General features: G+C 41.8%; 1 protein-coding gene across 3 annotated transcripts in view; it reads left to right on the top strand.

The window, feature by feature from the left end:
* Nucleotides 1-1,204: 1,204 nt before the first annotated feature.
* The window catches only part of gria3b (glutamate receptor, ionotropic, AMPA 3b), an 83,054-nt gene continuing 61,064 nt past the window's right edge, over nt 1,205-23,194 (top strand). For all 3 annotated transcript variants that reach the window (XR_005442005.1, XM_038699979.1, XM_038699978.1), the window contains exons 1-2: nt 1,205-1,425; nt 1,906-2,064. Coding sequence is in view for 2 of the 3 variants with exons in the window: in XM_038699979.1 (XP_038555907.1) it covers nt 1,347-1,425; nt 1,906-2,064 (238 nt within the window). In the remaining variant the exon portion in view is untranslated. The remainder of the gene's footprint in view (nt 1,426-1,905; nt 2,065-23,194) is intronic.

Below are 23,194 nucleotides of genomic sequence, written 5' to 3'. Positions count from 1 at the left end.
CGGTGAGTTGTGGGAATAGAGATCAACTTTGACCCGGTTTTGACAGGAAATGTCCCCCCTCTGATGACCTGGTCATACCACATCATCACTTGATTGACATGAATGACACATGAACAGCACATATGAACACATGAGCCCAGTTACACTTTATACTGTAATATAATAATATAAACGTGAAAAATGATAAGACTCATCACCCTTATGTCAGTCATTCATTGTTCTGTAAGTTTACAGGGTGTCCCTGCACACTGTCTTTGGATGCTAAAAAGTTTGAAACAAGACACACATTGGGCCTCTTGTTAAAGGGAACTTCAACATAAGCATTACAGTATCAATAGCCAAAGCCTTAGCCATTTGCAATGCAATTAAAAACTCAATTTTCAAAGCACTTTGCTGAGGGTGATAAATGGGCCAGTAATCCTTTAATTGTTCTCTCTTAGGCATACTCATATGAATGATAGATGTTTCATTAGAGACAGAGGAAAACTTAAAGTAAATAAAAAGGAGATGCAGATCGCACTGACAAATAGTTGATTATGACCAAACCTCCAAAGGAAGTTAAATGTTTTTTTTTATGTGTTTATAATTTCCGGCAAGGTAAATAACAAATACAATGAGCCAAAGTTTTTGCTCAGACACTTTCAACCATGATCAGTTTCAGGACCATAGACAGTTCTGTTGTCTCTGTCTCCCCGTTTACTTCCGCCCTCCTCTACGTGTGTGTGTGTGTGTGTGTGAAAACACCTTAATGTTTTCTCAGCCACGCTGGAGAGAAACGCGGATGGACTGAGATTGGACAATGTGGACACAAACTTTTCAGGCGTGTGTCCCAGTGAGGAAAATAACCCCAGTCCGCTTCATCGCGGGTTCTGGAGACATATGCGGCAGCTGCAAGTGGCCAGGCTGGTCGGAGTCATTGGCCAGTTGAGATTGCAGTGTTTCTGTTGATTCGGCCAAGAGAAGGCTAATATTGGCCAGTGCAGCGCTTATTCCAAGCCGTCATAATATATCGGGCTGACGCTTTAAAAAAAATTTTTTTTAACGTCAGATCAAGTTTGACCAACACTGGCCCGCCGCGACGGGTCCAATCGGAGTTCAGATCAGCTCCTTCTCCCCCACACCAGCCCTCCCTCTCCCTCTCTCATTCTTTCTCTCCCCCCCCCCCCTCTCTCTCTTAGTTGCAAAAAATGCTCTGCAGCTGGGCTGCACCTCAATGAACCTAATTGGTGCACTGTGAGCAACCATCATCTGTCCACTGGATTTCCATAGCGCGCGGCTTCCATCCAGAACATATGAATTTGCTCAGACAGATCCTTTTAAGGAGTTGAACAGATAGGTCGGAGAAAATGGCACAGCGCGTGGTTTTGTTTCTGCTGTGGCTCTCTGACAGATCATTTGCAGGATTTCCTAACCAGATAAATATCGGTAAGTGTTTTGCCGCTTTAAACGGATCCAAAATGTGGTTTGTGTGGACTGATCAAACGCATGATTGTAATTTTCTTTTTTTACCGGGGAGATGTGATCTGTAAGAGCGCGGAGCTCTGCGCAATGATAGAGACTAACTTGATTTTTACAGATGCTGCACGCTTAAAGCCGCTGATTGTGGAAAACTGTGTAGATTAAAGCCACTTGTATGTTGCCTGTGTCATTGTAATTATTGAGTATAATAAGTGTATAATAAGGAAGACGGGAGACGGTCAGTTCCCCTCGCACGATCTGAAGAGTTACAGACAGGCTCACTGGTCAGAATGCAGGATAGTTAATACAAATAACAAGCAGCCTCCTTTATATCACAATGGGACGGATAGAGTTTTTCCTCTCTCAGTGAAGTGAGGTCCAAAACTGACACTGGACTAATGCGACTGTGAAAGCTTTGTCTGATCTTGGTCTCTTAATCTCTTTAAGGGGGACTGTTCATGCGTTCCACGGTGCAGGAGCACAGCGCGTTCAGGTTCGCTGTCCAACTCTACAACACCAACCAAAACACCACTGAAAAGCCTTTCCACCTCAACTACAATGTCGACAACCTCGAGTCTTCCAACAGCTTTTCAGTCACCCATGCGTGTAAGTGTGCTTCTATTTCAGTCATGTCCAGATTCCCCACTACAGCCAGAATTATTTATGTCAAACTCGCACAGTGTGGAGCTTATAGAGGCTACATCTCAACCCAAGGGGAAGCAGTCAAGTTCATCTCATTCCACTCTGGTTCAGAAAGTCTCAATGGGAATTCTAGAAACCTTTGCAAATACAGATTATTCCTAAAGTACACAGTGTTCTTCCCATGTTTATCACACATCATTTTCTTACATTCTTTCTTTTTTTGTAGAAATGTGATTTATTTTTTTCAGCTATATGGTTATAGACCATAGTGCTGTTTTAGTCATAGTGCACATTTACAGCATTTGTTTCTGCCTTAAAATACAAATACATTAATTCCATACTGTAAAATAAGTTGCTGTATACAGTCAATGCTGGCCTTGAGAAGAAAACCCAGGCAGTTACTCAAGCCCAGTGTCAAGGACTCAGCGCTGGAGGAGTTCAGGTGTTCAGTGGAAGCAGTGGATTTTAAAACTTGACAAGTGCTGTGTAGATTTCTTCCATTTTCGTCACATAAATGATTCACTCCTCAAGAAGAAAGATGTAAACTGGTATTGTATCTATTATATCCAACACTTGTTTTCTTTTTCCCATCCCTGTCTGGTTCCTATTATGTGGTTAAGATCCATCCCATGGTGCGACTTTGGAGACTCACAGCTCTGTCTGACTGACGTGGTTCAGTCCCTCTAACCCTGATGTGGCATGCTCATAATGGCCCCTCTGACTCTTCATGTGCCAGAGCATCCCCCGCCTGCTCCGGCCTCTCACTCCCCCCTGTGTTACAGAGCATCTCCCCCAGCATTGCAGAGTCAGCTCATTAGCACCCAGCTCTCATAGCACCTCTCCGTGCTGTCATTGGGTGGAAAGGGAGGGGGGGAATCCATAGCTCCCCAGCCAACGGCAGGGCAGCAAATGAGCTGGGCTCAGACCTGCAGAGGAGGTGAGTCTGAGCGGTGAGGGAGATGAAGCAGAGCGTCATATCACAGGCAGAGCTGCAAGTGCCCTAACGAAGGCATCCAAAGGAAACAATAAGCAAATGAGAGTGAATAAATAATAGATAGTGCAGTGCAATTTCACGCATGTTGAAGAGGAAGGAAAGCATAGGAGAAAAAGGCTTGATATCAGAATCTAATTAAATTCAGGGGCAGACAGAGCTTTAGTGAGAGGAAGGGGTTCCTGTGGGATCCGTGGCCCCGTTTCTTGTTTCTTGCTGCCACGTCTCAGCATCTCCATCAAGAGCACTGTCTCAGGACTGCCTTGAACTTTAGATACAAGAAAACTATGGGCTTTTAATGATGCAAAGAAACCACTGCTTGAAAGAAATGTATCGTTCAGTGATGCAAAAATAGGAGAGCGATTGTCAAATGTCATTACAGTGTTTGGTGAGAGCATCTCTTTTGCTTTGATGTGTATATTAATAATATGCTGCTCTGCTTGAAATTTCCCCTCTTTGCAGAATGTTTGGCCAGACACATAATACGGGAAGAAGTTTTATCCTTAAGCAGAGGACCTTTGGAGTGTTAATTGTAAAGTAATCAACAAACTTTGAGCAAAGGTTGCTCTTAAAACAGTCTGAGATGCAGTTTTCTTTAGAACCTGAATTGTAGAATGTGTGATCTGAGGTAGTGCCCTGAGACTCTTCTCAAGCTGAGCTCGCAAACCGCAGACAGCTCATGCTGAGCTCACAACAGTCCACAAGCACCTTAGATTGTCTCTACCAATGTAGTGAACAAAATAGAGATGACGGTAATTAAATATCACTTATCTGCTGACTTCCAGGCCTTTGAGGCGTTGCCTCTGGCGAGTAAAGACCTCCTGTGTTCTGAATTTTAGATTTGTCAGCACTGCTGTTTGTTCTGCAACCTGTCACAATTATTTAGTGGGCATTCAAATTTCCTTTGCCATCAGTAGCCCCATGTGGATGACTCAGACCTTTTGTTTGCAGTAACACACATCTATTTTAGATCGGGCAGTCTGAACTAAGATTTTACAAAAGTGGCATTTATGAAGGTTTTTTGGGGGGAGTAAATCTATTTTGAGGCTAGCTTCATTGCTTTGATCAAGATGAGATCTGGCTGCCTGAGGCCTTGCAGAGTCGTTGAAATGACAGCATTTGATTTGTTCTGTTCGGACTCCTCTTTTCTTGAAGCTGATGTTGTTTAGCTTTACTGTGCGTTCTCTCTTCACTCTGGGAAAGATCCTGCCAAAGCCCTCTGCTCTGATGCATCATGTAGACACATTTTGCTGTACATCCTTTTAAAGGAAAAAATAGAGGCAGAGGAACAAGAGAAAGTGCACACAGTAATTCCAGGCTAAACTTTTTGTTTTGCATTTTAGCAACAAAATATGGAAATCCTTAAGGTATCATGAAGGCATTGTCTTGTGTCAGAACAATTTCTTTCAAGTCAGTTTAAAGTCTTATACTATTAATTGAATTAGTGACCGGCAGCAAAACAATGTGTGGCTTCAGTAATCCTTGAGGCTTGGCTTTGTACTGCAGAGGCATAGTATTTGCTTTGGTGGCAAGGCTGTAGTTGCTTTGAAGTGACATCAGAAATTGTGAAATGTGTAATTACCAGTGCAGGGTCCATAATAGCTGTGGAAGCTAGGAGTCAGGTATGCTCACAGAGAAGACAGCAGTAGTTCAAAGCAAAGGGTACCAGTTTGAAGAAAGCCGAGCAGACAGCATTAATGTTCCTGATGGTCACGGCTAGCCAACTTAATGACACCGCCATCCTTTTCTCTCCTGTTTACCCTTCTTTTTTTTCTTCTTCCCTTACCTTAGGCAAAAAAAACAACACGCCTCTCCTTGCCACGCTATTTATTAGATTACTCGCCTTGATTCTGGTTAAAGGCGAATTTTGCAATGCTTGGAGTTTGAATCTCATCTCCCTCTTCCTCATTCCTCATTCTGTCATTAAGCTAATGGTCTGTGTCCCCTCTGCCAGTCTTTTGCATGTGCCTGCCCCTCTTTTATTGAATCCTCCAGGTTCTTAAACCCTGGCAGTAGCAGATGCTTCTTCGGCTGCGCCGTTCAGCTACTGTCTTAGCTACTGTAGATGAAACTGCTTTGTGCCAAGAGTATGGGGAAAAAAAGACAGGATGAAACAAGAGTGTGATTGCGTTTGTCATTTCCAAAGGCAAGAACGATGAGGGACAACGGAAAACAGCAGAGAGACTGTAAGGTGCGATGTGTCTTATTGTAAATGGAAAGAGGTTAAAGGAGTACTTTGACATTTTGGGAAATATGCTCATTCGCTTTCATGTCAAGAGTTTCGATGAGAAAATTAATACCACTCTCTTGTCTGTATGATAAATATGAAGCTGGAGTCAGCATCTGGTTAGCCTAGCCTAGCACAATGCTGCAGTCTGACTGGATGTTGTATTCCACATGATGCAGGATGATCTGTGATGATGATATGTGTGAGCTACTGTACTCGTCAGGGCTACAGTATCAGGATCAGAAAGTGGAGCCCATTAAGACGTGTGGCATTCATTTAATGGTCAGAAAGAAATCTCCAGCAGATGCTTTTATTTACATGGATGTGGGATATCAGCATCATTGATTATGATTATCATAAACACTTAATAACATTTACCTTTTGTCTAGACATTTTTGTCTAGACACAACACATCCTTAGAAACATCTTCCTCAATGACCTTTACGCCCACCCAGAGAGTGCTAGCTCTGCTCATGTTGCCCAGAAACACCAACGGACTCTTTACACCTGCGGCCTACACTATGACTGAGCACATGTGGCAAATGGCATATGTTGCGAGGCACAGATGAAAGGGCCCTTACCAAACCTTGTATGTATTGTTGTGTATAGCTTTTGGGGGTGTTGGCGGTGGCGGTGGTGTGTGAATGGACGGTAAACAAAGCGACAGGCAGACATGTTTTTGCAGTGCATGGGCTGACAGAGACAAGCTATGGTCGAGAGAAGCTCCTCAGGTGATTGTAGTAGTGCCACACTTCCTGTCCTTGCAGGCTGTAACTCAGCTTGAAAGGTGTGACCAAGATAACATGGTAGGGGAAGCTGGGAAAGAGAGGGGAAACTGAGTGGTGGGAGGATATAGACAAAGACAGCAGTAAGAGAAGGCAAGACAGCAAAATAATTTGATTAAAGAATGTTTGGCGCTTGCTTAAATAGAGAGTATGTGACTGTGCAAGTGTATGACTCTGAGAGAGAGACCGAGAGAGAGAGACTTCTCCGGGCTATGGGGGTTGTGCCGGGACATGCCATCACAGTGCAGCTGTGTTGGAGGCACAGATGGAGGTTTGTTTATGGACACACAGGCATGTGCATATGCATGCATGTGTGTGCACATATGTACAGAGTTACACGCACAGACACTGTAGCCGTATGCAGACCCACATGCATAGACAGACGCATCCCGTCCCCCTCTTCTCTTTTTGTAAATCTCGTTTTGCGTTAAAGCTTCCATGACACACTTCATTCAAAAGTAAAGGTCATTGGTAAAAAAAATATTGCTTGCTCATCCTGTGTGTCTTTGTGCAAACAGCTAGCAAAATTTTAGAAATACCACTTTTGAAATATATGCAGGCTAGGATTTACATCAAGAGCAAAGACTAAATGAGAGTGTACTTACTGTGCCTTACTGTGCAGAAGCCTCTGGTTGCTGGATGAAGGTTTCAGTGGTACAGTAACGGCCCGGGATGAGGTTACATTTTCTGGGAACTGCCAAGGCCTTTGAGAAAGGAGCGGGATGTTGGGAGAATGGCATAGGTCAGACAGAACAGGATGAGGCAGAGAAAGGGTGGAGTTTTTGTCAGTTCCAGTCACATGTTTTTGAACTTAAAAATGTCTGGCCAAGCTATTATCATTATTTCTTTAGGAAAACTACTACTAAACAGGCAAATCTTCCGTAAAACAGTTATTAATTGTGTGACAGTAATTGCTACTACATTCATAGGTGTCATTTACACTGGGACGCTGGGATATGTCCCCACCACTTTTTGAAATGACTGATTTTGTACCACTTTTGTAAAGCATAATTTGTTAAAAACGTGCTGAAATATAGCTTGCAGTTAAATAATAAATAAATATGCCTTTTGAAAAGTTTATTTGCAGATTTGCAAGAAAACATGCAATGCAATTAAAATGTGAAACAAATGAAACAAATGTGCATTGTCCCAAAAAAAAAGTAGCTAAAAAACAAGCTACTGATCATAAAATGACTTAAAAACATGCATAAACCAATCAGTAACTTTAACAATTCCTTGACACAGTTTCTTCTTGGCCAAGTTTTCCGTTCTCTCCCTGTGAACATGACAAAAGAGGAGAGAAGACTAAATCATGCCTACATATGTGTTGCCTCAGCAGGGATGATATTACATGAGAAAAGTGGTGATGGCGCAATGGATAAGACACATTCCTTTGGTGTGAGAGACCAGGGTTCAATTCCCCACTGTGACCCATCTGCCAATGTGTCCCTGAGCAAGACACTTAACCCCTAGTTGCTCCAGAGGCATGTGACCTCTGACATGTATAGTAATTGTAAGTTGCTTTGGATAAAAGCGTCAGATAAATGTAAAAGTTGATCTACAGGAGAAACAGATCTGAGAGTGGCATTGCTTTATATTCTTTTATAGTTATATATTTTGAAATGTCACCTGCCACCAGAATTTTGTGTTTCCTTTTACATAAATAAAAACATTTCCACCATAAATTGGTGCAGAAACATTCACCAGAATGCAGGAAATGAAGTGTTTAATGATCAAAATATCCTGTGGGAGGCCCCCCCAGAACCCCCGCTCATATATCTGGGCATTGAGTATATCTTTAAACACTGTTTAAGGATCTTTTGTTCTCGTTCTCGTGAACCTAATATCGCATATCGTGATTTCTCTCAAGCTAAGTGTCTCTTCACACCACTAATCTGAGCCCCATATGTCCCCAACACAAAGTGACGCCCTTGGCTACATTATAGCAAAACACTGCATTTCTCGCTGAATTTTGTACTGACGAAGTAAAAAGTGAACTAAAAACATTTCCTACATTTTCCTACAGTTTTCAAGAAGCCTTTCTGGCATGAGTACAATCACTGGTACTGTTTGCTGTGGTCACATGAGCCTTTTTCATACAGCAAATACATAAAAGGCTGGAGAAATCCCAAAGGCCAAACTTCCAAAGGGAACATTATTTTGACCTAATTTTCTGGCCATGAAATGCCCTCCGCTGTATTTTTATTTATTTATTCACTCTAAAGTCAGGCGCACAGCTAAAGCTATAATGAGATTCAGAATAAAACAAAAAAACAAAACATAGAACCCACTCCAAGGCAGATTCAACACAATGAATTTTTAATCAGAATATCAAGAGATCCTCTTAAACCCAACCTGAGGAGAAGTGTTGCTGTCGGAGTGTTATTTGTCTTGGAATCAATGATGCAGGCAGATGTTGTTTGATAAAACAACAGCTTTCCTCCCTCACTGCTATGGTAGCTTCTGATCTCCATATATCTTTCACTAACGCTGGGAATTTGGCCAGTTATGGATCAGAAAAAGCATATAGTGCAGGGGCAGATTTTTGGTTTGGAAGATCAGTAAATCACGTCACAGATTTACATTGACACTTTTAAAGATTTCTCCGGCCCTGACAGTTATCAATCTTTTGTGGTTGGTTCAGACCTGCTGTGGGGATGTTGGGGTCTTTGAATTTCTTATTGATTCCCTTTATCAATCTGCTCAATTTTCGGCGGCAAATGTGACAATTTGCAAGTGAGAGGAATTAAGGGGAAATTATTATGAATGGACTGTCAAAGCCCCCTGAAAATATCATCACCCTAAATTGTGACATGATAACTGATGCTGATGCTCTTTATATAATAAATACTGCAGTAGTTCTGGAATGTCCAGAAATGCTTTTTATATATACGGGACAAATGGAATTGCTCATAAAGCTGTAGCACTAGATTTGGCTGACAATAACACATCCACAATTATGAAAGCTATTTACGCCACAGCTGAGCAATAAAAACCCTGATGTTACCGTTTACCAACCAAGAGCAGATTTAAGAATAATTTGTACAACATTGACCCATATGTGAGCTTTATGGCAAATGTGTAGATCGAGCCCCCTTTCTCATCAGCAGACATGATGCAACATGACAGCCCATCTATGCTCCGCACATCTGTTCACCACTGTTCAAATAATAGGATGGTTTCTGAACTATAAGTCAACAATGACAGGCTAAGTCTGTGTTCTGTTATTGAAGATGATATCAGCGCTGTGTTGTGATGAACAAGAGGAGCTGGCTGACCATATAAAAAGCAGCGATAAACGCTATGAGGGACCACACAGGAGGAGACACACTAAATCTTAGTGGTACTTTACACACATTCGTTTTTTGTGCTCTGCATGAGGAAAAAACTGTTTATGATAAGAAAAGGCCTGTACATGAGGTGCATTTTAAGTAAAATGAACAGGGGGGCAAGCTGCTATTGTGAACTATTCATCTCAGGTGCGTCGGGGATATGTCTGCCAGCAGCTCCGCTCCATGTGTTGGCTGCTTTCCATTTTGTTTTCTCAATGAGCAAAACCTCTCAAGGAGAGTGGGATATGTCGATTGTGGCAGAGATTATTTTTCATTTAAAAATATCCTTTACCCTCAAAAGGCAGGGATGGAGTAGGCAAGGAAGAAGAAAGGAAGAGCATTTTCAGAACTTGTCACTTGTGAAGATCTCTGACATTGCAGTCAGCATTTTTACTTTTACTCCCCCCTCATTTCCTCTCCTTCTATCTCTCTCTTCTTATGTATATTTAATCTCTCCCACAAAGCCCATTACAGCTATGTTCCCGCAGCCGTTGCAGTCACACTCAGCTAGCTATTGGCCGTTCACTAAACTCCCCTACAATGCCCATAATCACTGAATCAGTAATCCCCTACTTGAGCTGGAATAGCACATCCGCATCGTGCCTCATCGGAAGTTGCTGCATTGGCCCAGCTACACTACGTTTAAAGGAAAAAGAGGGAACTCTATAGTCTTCCTCAATAGGAGCTGCTGACTGCATTGTCCTGACCAAGGTCAGACAGCTTATGAAAGAAAACACTTTTGAGCCTTTTCTTATTTCTGTAGAGCCTATAGAGAAAATCATTAATTGAAACCTATGTGCTGTCTAATCTAGACAGTTGCGTTATCAGATGTTTATTGTTTTGGTTTCCTTCTGTGTGTGTGTGTGTGGTGGAGTATAATTTTTGTCAAAAAATGAAGAGGACAACAGGGAGGCGGTGTGATGAATACAAAACATCAACCGGGAGTGTCACGACGAACTCTCACAACTAGTAAATATTGGATCACAGTGCGACGGGGCTTCCAGCACTCGGTCTGCCGACTGAGCAGATTGATCCGCACGTTTCTGGCCTGTTTCAAAAGAGGCAGTCGCTAGCAGAGCCCTGCCAAAGCTGCATGTCTGTATAGAAACAAGGGCTCCATCATAACTGATTGTTTGTGACAGTTCACAGTCGCCGGGCCACTGAAGCATCATAACCTTGTGAAACTAGTGTATGGGCATCCAGGCTGAAGGAGAGGAGGAAGAGAAAAAGATATTAGCATATTCCTTGCAGTGATACAGAGATGCAAATAAGACATGCTGTGCCACGAATAGCCACTGTGGTTAATATTAAACACATCTTATGTAATGAAAGACATAATGCAGATCAGCCCCTCTGGAGACAGGGCAGATTTATAGACAATTAATTGCATCTGTGATTGCAGTTGTAAATTGAAGACCCCACCAATGTCAGAGCAGGATCTGTTGATGTGTTGGAATAAACTGCTGCTGACACCGCAACAGAAATACCTTTTGGCGGACCGGAGGTGCAAACCCAAGCCACTCAAATCACTTTATATGTGTTGGCACAATAACAAGTAGCAATATATTTGTGATTGTTCACTGATTCATATTGAATGCATGAGTTTAATCAAATCTGCACGAATGCTGTGAAGAGCAGAATGATAATCAAACGGCCCTAAATGATATGCATGAGATTATTCGGTTGTAGGCGACTATGACGCTCCGAGGTGCTTTGACTCATCTGATGCGTCAAGGAGGTGCTTGCTATTGCTGTCCATCAGTTTTTCCACTTATATAAAGAAGATTTCATTGTGATGCAGTGGTGTGGTCTCACTTTACATGGTTCTTACCACACGTCTCCTGTCCTTAGCGCTCACTATCCCCATGAGTGAGAATTAAGTGAACATGGGTATGCTTGCTCAGCCATGCCCCTCCTCTGCCCGCCCCCAATGGTTAATTCGGAGAGTGCTGTTGTGTGGCTCTTGCCATTTCACACATGGCTACATAAAACCTGTGGGCGTTTGCTCCCAGGCCGCTGTCCGTGTTTGTGTATCCATGCATGACTGTGTGATGAAATATTGAAGTGTTCTATCATCGGCCATTGGGTAGCCGCTGACGCGATCTCCGTCCCTTACTTTTATTTTTCCTTCCGTCTTTATCTCGGTGGCGTGGCTTTATTTTCCCTGGCACGGCGTGCAGATCAGGAAGGCAAACCTCATCTGGACCCATGACAGAACTAATCCATCGCAGCTGCAGAATGAAAAGGCCGTTTGGAGTGAATCCATTCCAAAGGCCTCAATGGGAAGCTTCTCTCAGATGCCGGTGCCCTTTGCAGGCCAGACAGTGCTAGAATATGATGAAAAAGGACTTGGGAGAGTTCAGTGGCTTAGCTATGTTTATGAGAAAAGGGAAATGTGGAGGAGTAAGGCACAGTGCTGAAGATGAAGAGATAAATTGACCAACCACTGTGTTTGTGTATGCATGCCTGTGTGATGTGAACTAGATTGTAAGTACATAGCACAGTAGATTGTCCTTCATGTCCCCACATACCTGTTTTTTCTACTAAACTGAAGCATCTGGAGGTCCAGAATATGCTCTCTATGGATATGTGAGGTTTTGTACGCCTCTGTAGATGAGCTGCACACATTCAATAGCAGACCCACATTAGCTAGGAAGTGGACAGTGGCCAAAAGTAGCATGATGCCCACTTTGAAATTAACTTACCAAGAAGGAACGTACAATATGTGTAAACGGTTGAAGAGAAATAGCACCTTGCTCTTTCTAGTGTGAATGGACAGTGAGACTGAATCACATACCTTTCTTAAATATGTCAAGGGCACAGAGTAGTCTCATCAGTTCTCTTGCTTTCTTCTCAGCGCTGTGCAATGTACTTTTCTTCTGCCCATTGTAGTGCTGCTGCTGCTGTTGCTGTAGTCCCATCCCTAAGCTGTAAGGGGATAGACTTTGGGTCTTTTATGCATAAAGAAGCTTAAGTTTGGAAATTGCTCTCAAGTGGCCGAAGTTTGTGAAAAGTCAGTGAACATTTCATTCCCAATTTCAGGGGTTTGTCTCAGAGTAAAGCTTTTTAGCCCTAGGGTGCCCTGTAACTAAATGAAATATTTAGGTGTAATGAAGACTCTTGTTGCATGAGGAGTTTCCTATTGTAGAAGTTGTGTTGCAGCCATGTTCTTTTCACAATCCACCAAAGAATGCAATTATAACAAAATACAGGCAGGATGTAAAAAATAAATAAATAAATTATATAACACAATCTAGATCTTAAAGTGCCAGTGTACACCCTCCCTTACCTCTAGTGGTATCTAGCAGTGCTTTTATTATCCCAGGTCTGGAGATATCCATTGAGATTTCTGCCTCCACCCCCATACGTGGAAAGTTCCTTTTATTCTGGATAACCCAGGAAACATGCTGTTAAAGGAAATGTACCATTATTACAACATAATTCCAGGCCGTCAGTTCTGTCTATTATTGTACACACCAAAGTAAATGCCGAAAGCACAGCAACATTGCCAAAAATAGGTTTAACCGGGCAGTCATGGTCGGACTGACTATCGGGAATTTCGGGAACATTCCTGAACTGGCCGGTGTTCAAGAGTTTTTATTTTTCAGTTTCTTATGTTCCACTTTAAATCATCTGCGACCGCTCTGGCCGGCTGCCTGGTCAGCTGCAGCGGACGCTGTCTGTGTGTCTATCAGACTGGGGTAAACCAGTACTTTCAATGTTGAGTGGGGATACGATCGACCCCTCCTAACTTGGACCGATCTTCATTTTTGCTCAAATCTGATTTGCTCAACGGCGCCGATCAAAGGAGTTTACTTTCCGTCTAGAGCAAGTTCAATCTCAAAACGTTTTGTTGGGGTGTTATGTGACAAACAGAGAAGGTAAATTTGTCGAAAAGAAAGAAAGAGGAAAAAGAAATGTGTGGTGAATTTAGAAGAAAAAAATGCTGGCACAAGAGGCAGCAAAATATGTCAAATTAGGAAAGGTTCTGTGGCAGGAGCAGATGAGGCAGGACCAAGCACAGGCACTGATAACAAATGCATTTATTATATTGGCCTACTGAAATTATTTATATATGCATTTATGTATATGACATGTACAGGGGCAGTGTGCAGGGCTGGTAGGCAATCATATTATGCATAGATAGAATTAGAGAATGGATTGTTGTTAGTTATATTTATTACTAATGTTCTGCTCATGCATATGTAGCTGTACTATCAGTACAAGCAGAGTCAGCGTCCAGCACAGGGGAAGCTGAGCCAGATAGGCCTACTGAAAGCTGAAGCTGAGGGATTTGATTTTTATGCACACACACACTGCTCTATGTTAGGGGACTGCATGTAGTTTTTGATCATATTTAATGTTTTATTGCTATACTTTTACTGTGTAAGTAGTGTCTTGTTGTTGTATTTTAACCTGTGAAGCACATTGGTCAACCTTGGTTGTTTTAAGTGTGCTATATAAATAAAATTGATTTTTATATTGATAATTATTATTAGGGATTATTAGCAACACTGCAGGTACGCTCATCCCATCCATTTCCGTGTCTTTCAGGTTATGAGACTAATATCTCCAAACCTGAGACTTATTCTGACTTGACTACATTGCAGCACTATGACCATATCAGACAAGATATCAGACAGCCACCAAATCACACTGAAATGTTTCTTACTGCTGTTAGTGCTCAGCACATCTCCAGACAATGAAAGGTCCACTGAGAATAAAATGGAGCACATCTTTTCATCTAATGCGGGAAAACTTCTTGCTCTCTTCTCTACAAGTGACTATATGAAATGGCACCTTGCTGAAAGCCTTTATTGGTTTTTGTGGGAAAATTTGCTGTAGAAAAGTAAGGTGAGTAAGGCATTTTCAGGGGTTTGCATACCGGGACCCTGGCTTATATAGGATTATAGCTCACTCACTGTCATAGCCCTGTTTTCCATCTCTCTCTCTATTACCTCCAGCATTATGATTCAGGGATAGAGCGTCGCATCAGCAAGGGCACTAATAAGATGAAAAGTGGCGCTGGACTCTACATACTTGAATTGAGACTGAGAAGGAGAGGGCTTTCTCTAAGTGATTTCTTCAAGGTTAAACAAATGGTCCCATCTCCTGTCCTCATTGACTTATTCTTCTATTCTTTGGAGAAGAGCTGGAAGAGACTGATGCTGCAGAGGTGCTGTTTAATATTCAGCCCCTGTAATCAAGTTTCACAATGCAAATCCCTCAATGGCTCAGCTCAGTTTGTTTCGTCGCCATAGGATATGAATTGTGTCATGTAATTTGATAAGTGACACCGGGGGCAAAGGCTTAGTTTACATGCGCAGGAAGTGGACCTCGTGAGAGTGGCAGATAGTCATCCCCTCTTGGTGGCACACTCTTGGCTTTGCATGTGCATATGAGCCAGACATTGAGACACACAGATTCGAAATCTCCCTAAAGGACAGAAACAACCAGTCAGGATGCATTAAACTCAGATGGTTCACAATAAAACAGAAATATGGAAATTTCAAGACTCCTTGCTGTCCTGTCTTAAAAAAAAGAGGAAAAGAGAAAATGACAAACAGGAACTAGTTTAGCAAGCAACACAGAAGAACAAATAGAGTTGACGTATACAGGAGGCAGGAAAAACAATCCAACGTTTGGACATTGATGGAAAAATGTATGTGCCTGCCAGACATCCACAAAGTGCTTGCTTGGGTTTTTTTCAATCATCCAAATAAGAACAGGAACGAGAGATGTTTTCGGCTGCCAAGTATTTCCCCTGCTGCATAGAATTAGATTCAGTCAGTCGGGTGTGGCGCTCTACACCTGAAAATATCACCACAAATCTTTACCCCTGCGAGCCCAGCTCTCCTGCAGTCAGGGTGAATAATTTACAGGCATCTTCTTAAACTATTCCATTAATCTCTTTGAGATGGCTTGGAGAGGTGTCACTTTGTGTCTTCTTTCTTAGTCCTAAAGTGAACTGTTTCCTGTGGTTGAGCAAATTTAATCCTCCCTGTTTGATTGTGAAGGCAGTCCTAGACCACTTCTGACAGTTTGAATGTTTGCTGACATATTGAACTCTGTCTCCCTGGTTCCTTTCCACAGCTGTCCTCGGCGTCCCCCGCCTCCTGTAACTCATATCACTCCCAGCACAGAGATAATGATTAGACCGTGTATGTTAGGACACATTGGCATGCCTTCCGTGGCTGTCCGTCCTCATGCGGTTGTGGCGCAATCCACACCCCTCTTTATCTGCGACCCCTGAGCTCTTTCTCACTTTATGTTCCATTCACTTCCCTGCCTCCATATTCATCTGCAATAGAAGAGCACGCTTTAGGCCGTGTGCTGATTGGGAGGATTAGTGGTGTGTGAGGGACTTTGTCACCAGCTTTCTTGGAAATCCAATTACAGAATATCATAAGCCTTACATGTTTCATACTCTGCTGAATCCTCCTTAAACATGCACACAGCCACACTCAAAGGGTCAGCGTTCGGCATCTGTCCTCGCTCTGTACTGTAGTGACACCTTCCTGAAGGTGAGAGGAGTGATCATCTTTGAAAGGATAAGACCAGTCCTATTGCGCTCCTCTCGCCTCTGCATTGCAGCAAATGGTGGACTGCGTGAGCCTGTCGAATAAGGGATTGTTATTTGTTCAACGTGACGGGCCGGGATCTCGAAGCATGGCTCTCAGGGTGAAGCGAGGGGCCAAAGGTTTAGGTCTGTTATCTGCTTGCATAGATGGTCCTTAATTGCATGTGTCAAGGAAATTACATGCAGAGGATGAGGGCATGCGATGTGAGATTTCTGCACGTATCGGTTGAGTCCTATCAAGCTGATTTTCCGTAGAGTTATTCAGCAAACCATCAAATCTCGTACCTGCCATCACAACACTGTCATCTTAACTTTTGAAACGGCCAACATATTGAACATTTGAACAGCATTCTTGTTCAAATCTCTTGCTCTTTTGCTCCGCATAATGATTTTTTGTGTGTCAAACAGAGGGCATTGCCATGACAATGAAGACCTCTCCACATATGCAAGTCCTTTGTACTGTAGCTGTGTGTGACCCACGCGGTGCTAACCGCCCTGTGTGTTCCTCTGTGTTCAAACAAGAGCTTGATGGTAAGACCTTGAAGGTGAAAATATCTGTCAGATGGAGATAGAGTTGAGAGTCATCGACTCCCTTGGGGACTGCTCACAAGCCACTCTCTCGAGTCCAGAGCTGTATCATCAAGATAACAGGTGGAGAGGAGAAGGAGCTGCTAGTTGAAGGGCTGCAGAGAAAAACTAGAGAGGAAAGAGAATAGTTAATGACCTCCAGTGATAGGGAAGTACGTGCTTGTGGAACACATCCAACCTCAGTAACCCTGGTCCCTGGATCAGTTTCTCCTCTACTATACACATAGTAATTTGCAGCAGTCAAACCTTCAATGTGTCAGAATTATTAATGATGACATGCAGGCCACAGAGGGGACTTAATCCTGCGAATGTGAATATATGGATGGAACAGATGTGCCTTTTAAAGAAAAAAGACGAGTTTACATATGTAATTTACACAGGTGAAACTGTAAATTTGTGACAAAGAGTAATCCTGATTCAAGCCTTTTATGATCTCTGTTGGAAGGAGAAGTATAAATAACATTGTGTTTATTAGGGTGCCACTCAATGTAATGGCCAATTTTTTTTTAACATTTTCCAGGTCCCACCCCCTCATTCTGTTCCTTTTATGATGCATAGTAACTGTGAGAAGTTTCATTTAGATATATTAATATTTACTGGTAGCTCAATGGCCTCAATATTTTTATATTTACTTTCATTGCGATAAAATGTTATTTAATTCAAATTTTCTCTACCAAAGTAAATGAATTCTTGAGTAAGTATTGTTATAATTTTTTATATCATTTAACTGTTCTTTTTCATATTCTGATGATATGTAATTAGAATAATATTTTTGGGTTAGCACTATTGCAGCCGTAGTCAGTAGTATAGTTAACCCTGTGCAGGGTCGCGAAGGGGCTGGAGCCAATCCCAGCTGTCATTGGTGAACCCTGGACAGGTTGCCCGTTCAGGCTAACTCATAGAGACAAACAAGTCATACACACGTTCTCACCTAAGGGCAAAGAGTCACCAATTAACTTTGTCTTTGGACAGTGGGAGGAAGCAGGAGAACATGAAGAGAACCCACACAGACACGGGGAGAACATGCAAACTCCACAAAGAAAGGCCTGGGCCTCGATCCACAGAACCTCTTGCTGTGAGGTGACAGTGCTAACCACTGCACCACCATGTTGCATCCGTGTGTCATGTTAATCTTAATTATTCTCATTTTTAGCACCACCTACCAGTTATTTTCTGGTACAGGAAAGAAGGACACTTCAAGAGAGGTCACTTAACAAGAGCTTCTTCTGCAGCTGTCGCTTCTATTTGTTGGAGCGCAGTGCGGACGTACACATTTAGGCTCTCAGAGCTTTCCACCGGGCTTGGTGATCTACAGTCTGAACATTTTCCGGTTTCGCCCCCAATTCCGAATGAACTGTCACATGGTAAATGGGCTGTATTTGTATAGCACCTTTCTAGTCTTTTCGACCACTCAGAGTGCTTTACACTACATCACATTCACCCACCTATGAGCAGAGACCCAACTGCTCATCAGAAACAGAAATTAACTCATTCACACACTGATGGCACAGCCACCAGGAGCGATTTCTGGTTCCCAACCTTCCTTTACGGGGACGACCGTTCTACCCAGAGTCAAATCCGCCCACTTATGCCACTTCAACACTTCCATAATTAAGGTCTATCTGAAAGTCTATCTGGTTCACATGTGCATGTGTTTCGTCCACTTCATAGAAATCTGCAGCTACTCTGTGAGCTGGAGAGCTAGCCTACAACAAAACACATGTACAGTCATTCTCTGGATTCTTATGAATACTTAAGTGTTTATTATTAACTTATGAAGTAATTGTTTCTTTTTGAGGAGTTTTACATTATTTTAACTTGTGATATTAAAGTTAATATTACATGATAAATTGGAAAATGTTGAATATTGCAAAACTTTGTCAGTGTTGAGCTACCAGTAAAAATTATTAGAAAACATTCAAATTTTAGACTTAATTTTTGTCACATTATTAACACATTTGGGGGGTGGGAAGATGAAAATTAGAAACTTTACTTTTGAGTGGCACCCTAGTGTTTATCATTAATATTGAACATTTTAGTAATAAAGTGTTGCAAACACTAGTAGATAGTGTAGTATTCAAGACCGGTCTAAAGACCACTATTTTTTTGTCTTGGTCTTGTCTCGGACTCGACCGCATTTGTAATCGTCTTGCTCTCGGACTCGGGATTTTATGTCAAGACCATAACTTTGGGAATATCAATAAATTGCTTTTGATTTATTTGTTAACATCCTAACTTTGGATGTAAAATATATTTCTTCAAATGCAACCATTAATCCTAATTAAAAATGTGTTGTTCCTTTCAACAACTGTCACCTCTCCTCGCGATGCTTGCAACTGTTTATGTGGGTGTTTTAATGAGGACGTCGATCTTTCAGATCAGTTTGAGAAGTACCTATGATCTCGTTCCACATTTTATTGTGTGTCATGTAATGTGGTGAACTGGTCTTGGTCTTGACTCGGTCTCACCCTCCCTTGGTCTTGGTCTTGACTTGGTTTCAGTTTGAGCGGTCTTGACTACAACACTACTAGTAAACAGAGTTTTACTGACTTGTAAAAAAGTCACATCTCAAAATTGTCCAAAAATATTTAGTTTAATAGGAATATTGGGTCAATTTAAAAAGTAGACAATTCTAGTTTGCATAAGTAATCCTCCTTCCCTACTTTGGCAAACAGAATCACAATTTATATGTGATTTCTCAGCTTTTAATTCTGTTCTTCTTTCTCGCCAAGTGAGCAGAGGTCCACTCACATCTTATTCGGACTGACTGGGGTTTTACAGGTTGTAAATGAGCCTTCCGTAAGAATACTCAGACACAGTATGGTATGGGATAAGTGGTTTTCCTATGGATGCCTTTAAGGTCAAATTCTTAAAGCTTCAAAGAGAATGTAAATCATACTAACTAGAGTTTGAATTTTATGCTTTCACACCGATTTCCATAATGTCCTTGTCAATTGGATACACGTCTCTGCATCAAGTTCAGAGGGGAGAAACCCCCTAAACTGAAATTTAAATGTTATACTTTCATACAAGTATCCATTAATTCCACTACTGTAGTTATCTGGTAGTTAAACAGCTGTGTGAACATGTTTTGTTTTGGAACAGTGATCAGTTTTACACAAACCAAAGTAAATATTCTAACTTGGGTTTATCTAAAACTCAATCACTGTGCCATGCTAATAAATGCTTATCCTATGCAGTTCTGCTATACACTTACAAATAACTCCTGTCATATTTTAATATTCTCTGCAATATAGTGGGCTTCATGTGTTATACTAAAAATATGAGCATCGGGGGTGTCAAAAAAGTACTAACAATAATAATAATATTAAACATCTCCATATATTTTTAGAAAAACAAGCTTGTGTTGTTTCTCACGCTACATTTGGATCAAAATTCAGAACGGTGAGCAAGAACCTTTATAAAGATATCACACATGCGATTGCCATGTTGAAATAAGTTGGAATAATTCTGTTTCTTCTAATAGTTGGCCTGTTCTCCATCTATTCTGGCAGGGCAGCAACAGAAATGTATATGCTTCGCTTTTGTGTACCCACGCTTTGATAGAGACACAGTCATTTAAGCCATTAAAGTTACTAGCCAGTAACCTTTTTTGATGTGACTTTTACTAATGCATCTAGCAGAAAAGGAAATGTTTTGGGTGTTCACAGTCTGCAGTCGTATACGGTAGAAAGATACAATAAAACGTACACATCCATTTTCTATTATGAAATCTATGCATGCTTTATTGCGGCTTTACATGGCTACAGCATAATATATGCATCTTTATATGAAGGTTATGTAATAGTAAAAGCACCTACATGTCTTGAGGTGAGTGCAGAGTTTATTCAGTCACCTACAAATACAAATATTAAAATGACAAAATATAGAAGGAAGACATTTGACTACAGGAGCTGAAGAAGTTATATACCTGTCCTCAGTACATGGAGATGCTGATCTCCAGCTCCAGCCTAACAAGCCTTGGCATCCCCAGGCCAGGCTCCTTATCGCCTATTATTGATCATACACTAGCGGTCAAACACATGTACATGCACAAAGAGACATACACAGATGCACCTCTGAATGCAGTGGATTGCTTGGACAAACCCAAACAGCATATGAGGTACTTAGCTGTGGGGATTCCTAAACTAGAAGGGTGGGCACAGGGCAGGAAAAAAATTCAGAGGTGACTAACAAATTTTGTTTACATCCCTGTTTACTTGCTAGCAAGTTTCTTGGCCCATTACTGCCACCAGTAATTATTGGAATCATTGGCAGGACTGAGTATCGTGTCTTTTTGCACATTTTCACTTTTTATTTAAGTTTGCTATATGTATCATAATATGACAAATGTAGGCCAAAATCACACACAAAATGATCAAATTGGTGTATTGCAATGAACTGTCTTCCAGTGGTATGCATTACATCTGAAAAACATTTTTACAGAATGTGTAAAACCACTTATTATGTTAGTGATAGTTGCCATGGAAACAAAAAATCAAGCAACACATTGTTGTTAAGCAATAAATTCATCGTTTCTTCATGATACGATTCCACTCAAAGTCGATTAACAATGATATTTAAATATACAGTGACCCCGTCTCTAATGCCAACCACTGGATATATTTACTGTTTGTAGTAAATGTGTATTTTTGTCACTTAACCCAGCAGGCGAATCGAGTTGTAAATAGGTGCTAGCTGTTGATGGAACAGTACTGGTAACAGCTTCCTTTTAACGTTTCGAGGCACCGTTGCAGTTGAGTCGCTCTTGAATCTGGGTCTGCCATTTGAGTTAACAGTTTGAAGCACTTTGCATCTATATATGACAAGAGCTGATACAATCCCCCAGGGCACTTATGCGAGCTATCTACTAGTGACAGCATCCATTCTTCAGAGTCGGAAAGGCTGGTCCTGATGTAGGCTATATGGGGGAAGGGGGATGGGGTACCAGGAAGAGGAGCTTCTAGGACCAGAAGGAGAAAAAGACACCGAAACACAGGCAGGAAATGGAGGACATGTGGCTGAGAGGAGAAACAACGGGGCCAAAGTGAGAGAGAGAGAATGTGGGTTTTGTGAAAAAGATGAGGAAAACAGCTAAAGAGATACAATCATTGCTGACATTTACTGTTCCCGGCCCCCTTCCCAAGGCTGTGCAAAGCTCTGGCTCATGGGAAAGAGTATGGAAGTCCAAATACTTTGAGTGCATGAAAAGGTTGTTTTTTTATGAATTAACCCAGCATGCCTGGAGCATACCACATATCCCTCTGAACTAGCATTCGAGGCCAGCCATCTCAAGTGATGCATCAGAAATGTAACATCCCTGTAGCACTGCCAAGTGTCCTGATTATAGAAGAGAATGAGGGCGGCACACTGTGTGTGTTTGACCAGTGAACTGGAGATGGGATGCATGGTTCCCTGCAGCAGGAAGGGAGAGGAGGAGGAGGAGGAGGAGGAGGAGGCACGGTTAGCTGCAGAGAAAGAAAAAAAATGGAAAATGAGATCGGAGAAGAAGAAAAAGAGAAGAAGCAGATGAGAGAGAATTATCTTTGTGTTGTTTACCACTCAGTCCTCATGCAAGCTCCTCTAAGGCATCTAAGGTAGTCTGAGGACCTGTGAGTAAATTAGCATTAAAGAAATTCAAGGTGACACTCACAGAATCATTGAATTATATTAACGGATGTGTTATCTCTTCAGAGTTGGAGACAGGTTCGTCCGCTTCAGTTCCACCTACAGCCCAACATTTATTTCATTTTTATTTAATCACAGAGAGGAATGAGGCCGGGGCATTTCTGCGCAGCAGCTGTTTCTCCTGACTGTACAGTGCACTTTTTGTCTTTTTTTTTAAAAGTCCAACACCAATCTCTGCTGCACTGATGGAGCAGGGTGATATTATGGGGGAAACAATGTGAGAGAGGAACACTCAGATGGAGAGAGATACTGCCACGCTTGAAGAGGATGTATGCTTTGGGGGATGACCAGATGGCTGAGGCAGAAGACAGGCAACAAAAGGAGAGGTCAAATATAGTGGGGAGGAGAGTGGAGAGAGACAGTGAGGTGTTGAAGTGGGGGGGGGGGGTAGTCAGTGCTGCAAGGAGAGACATCTTTGGGAGAGTGATTGAAGTGTAGGAAAACATACATGTGCAGAGTATGGCTCTCTTGGGCTCCAGAACTTTCCATTCCTTTCAGATACAGTTAAGTTCGTAGTTTGGCTTTTAAGAATCACAAATAATAGGAAACTCAATACATTAAAGAAAGAAATGAAGATACAACCAGTCCTTTGTGTTTAAACTAAAAGCATGTTTCTTTTACTTAAGTTCTTAAGCTGAAATCTCGGTGCAATTGGCTTTCCTTTTTCCTGCAAAGAAACTTCAAATTCCTCCGTTTGACGTGGTCAATATGTTTCTGCTGATTGCCTTTTTGTTTGCTATTTCCTATTAACAAACTTGCCAGTTTATATGCTCCGCTCATTTGTTCTGCTGTCTTGTTACTCACCCTTGACTGAAAGAATTTGAGTTTATTAAAATGTAAAATGTTAAGAAATGTACATGCTACGCAAATTAGCGAGGAGACAAATTGCTGCAGCTTGTAATA

The sequence above is a fragment of the Micropterus salmoides genome, unplaced genomic scaffold, assembly GCF_014851395.1.
Source record: "Micropterus salmoides isolate LMB-PRFRI ecotype aquatic unplaced genomic scaffold, ASM1485139v1 Ms_hic_scaffold_5, whole genome shotgun sequence".
Classification (NCBI taxonomy): Eukaryota; Metazoa; Chordata; class Actinopteri; order Centrarchiformes; family Centrarchidae; genus Micropterus; species Micropterus salmoides.
Note: the sequence above shows the minus strand (reverse complement) of the source record. Positions and strands in the feature narration are given on the sequence as shown.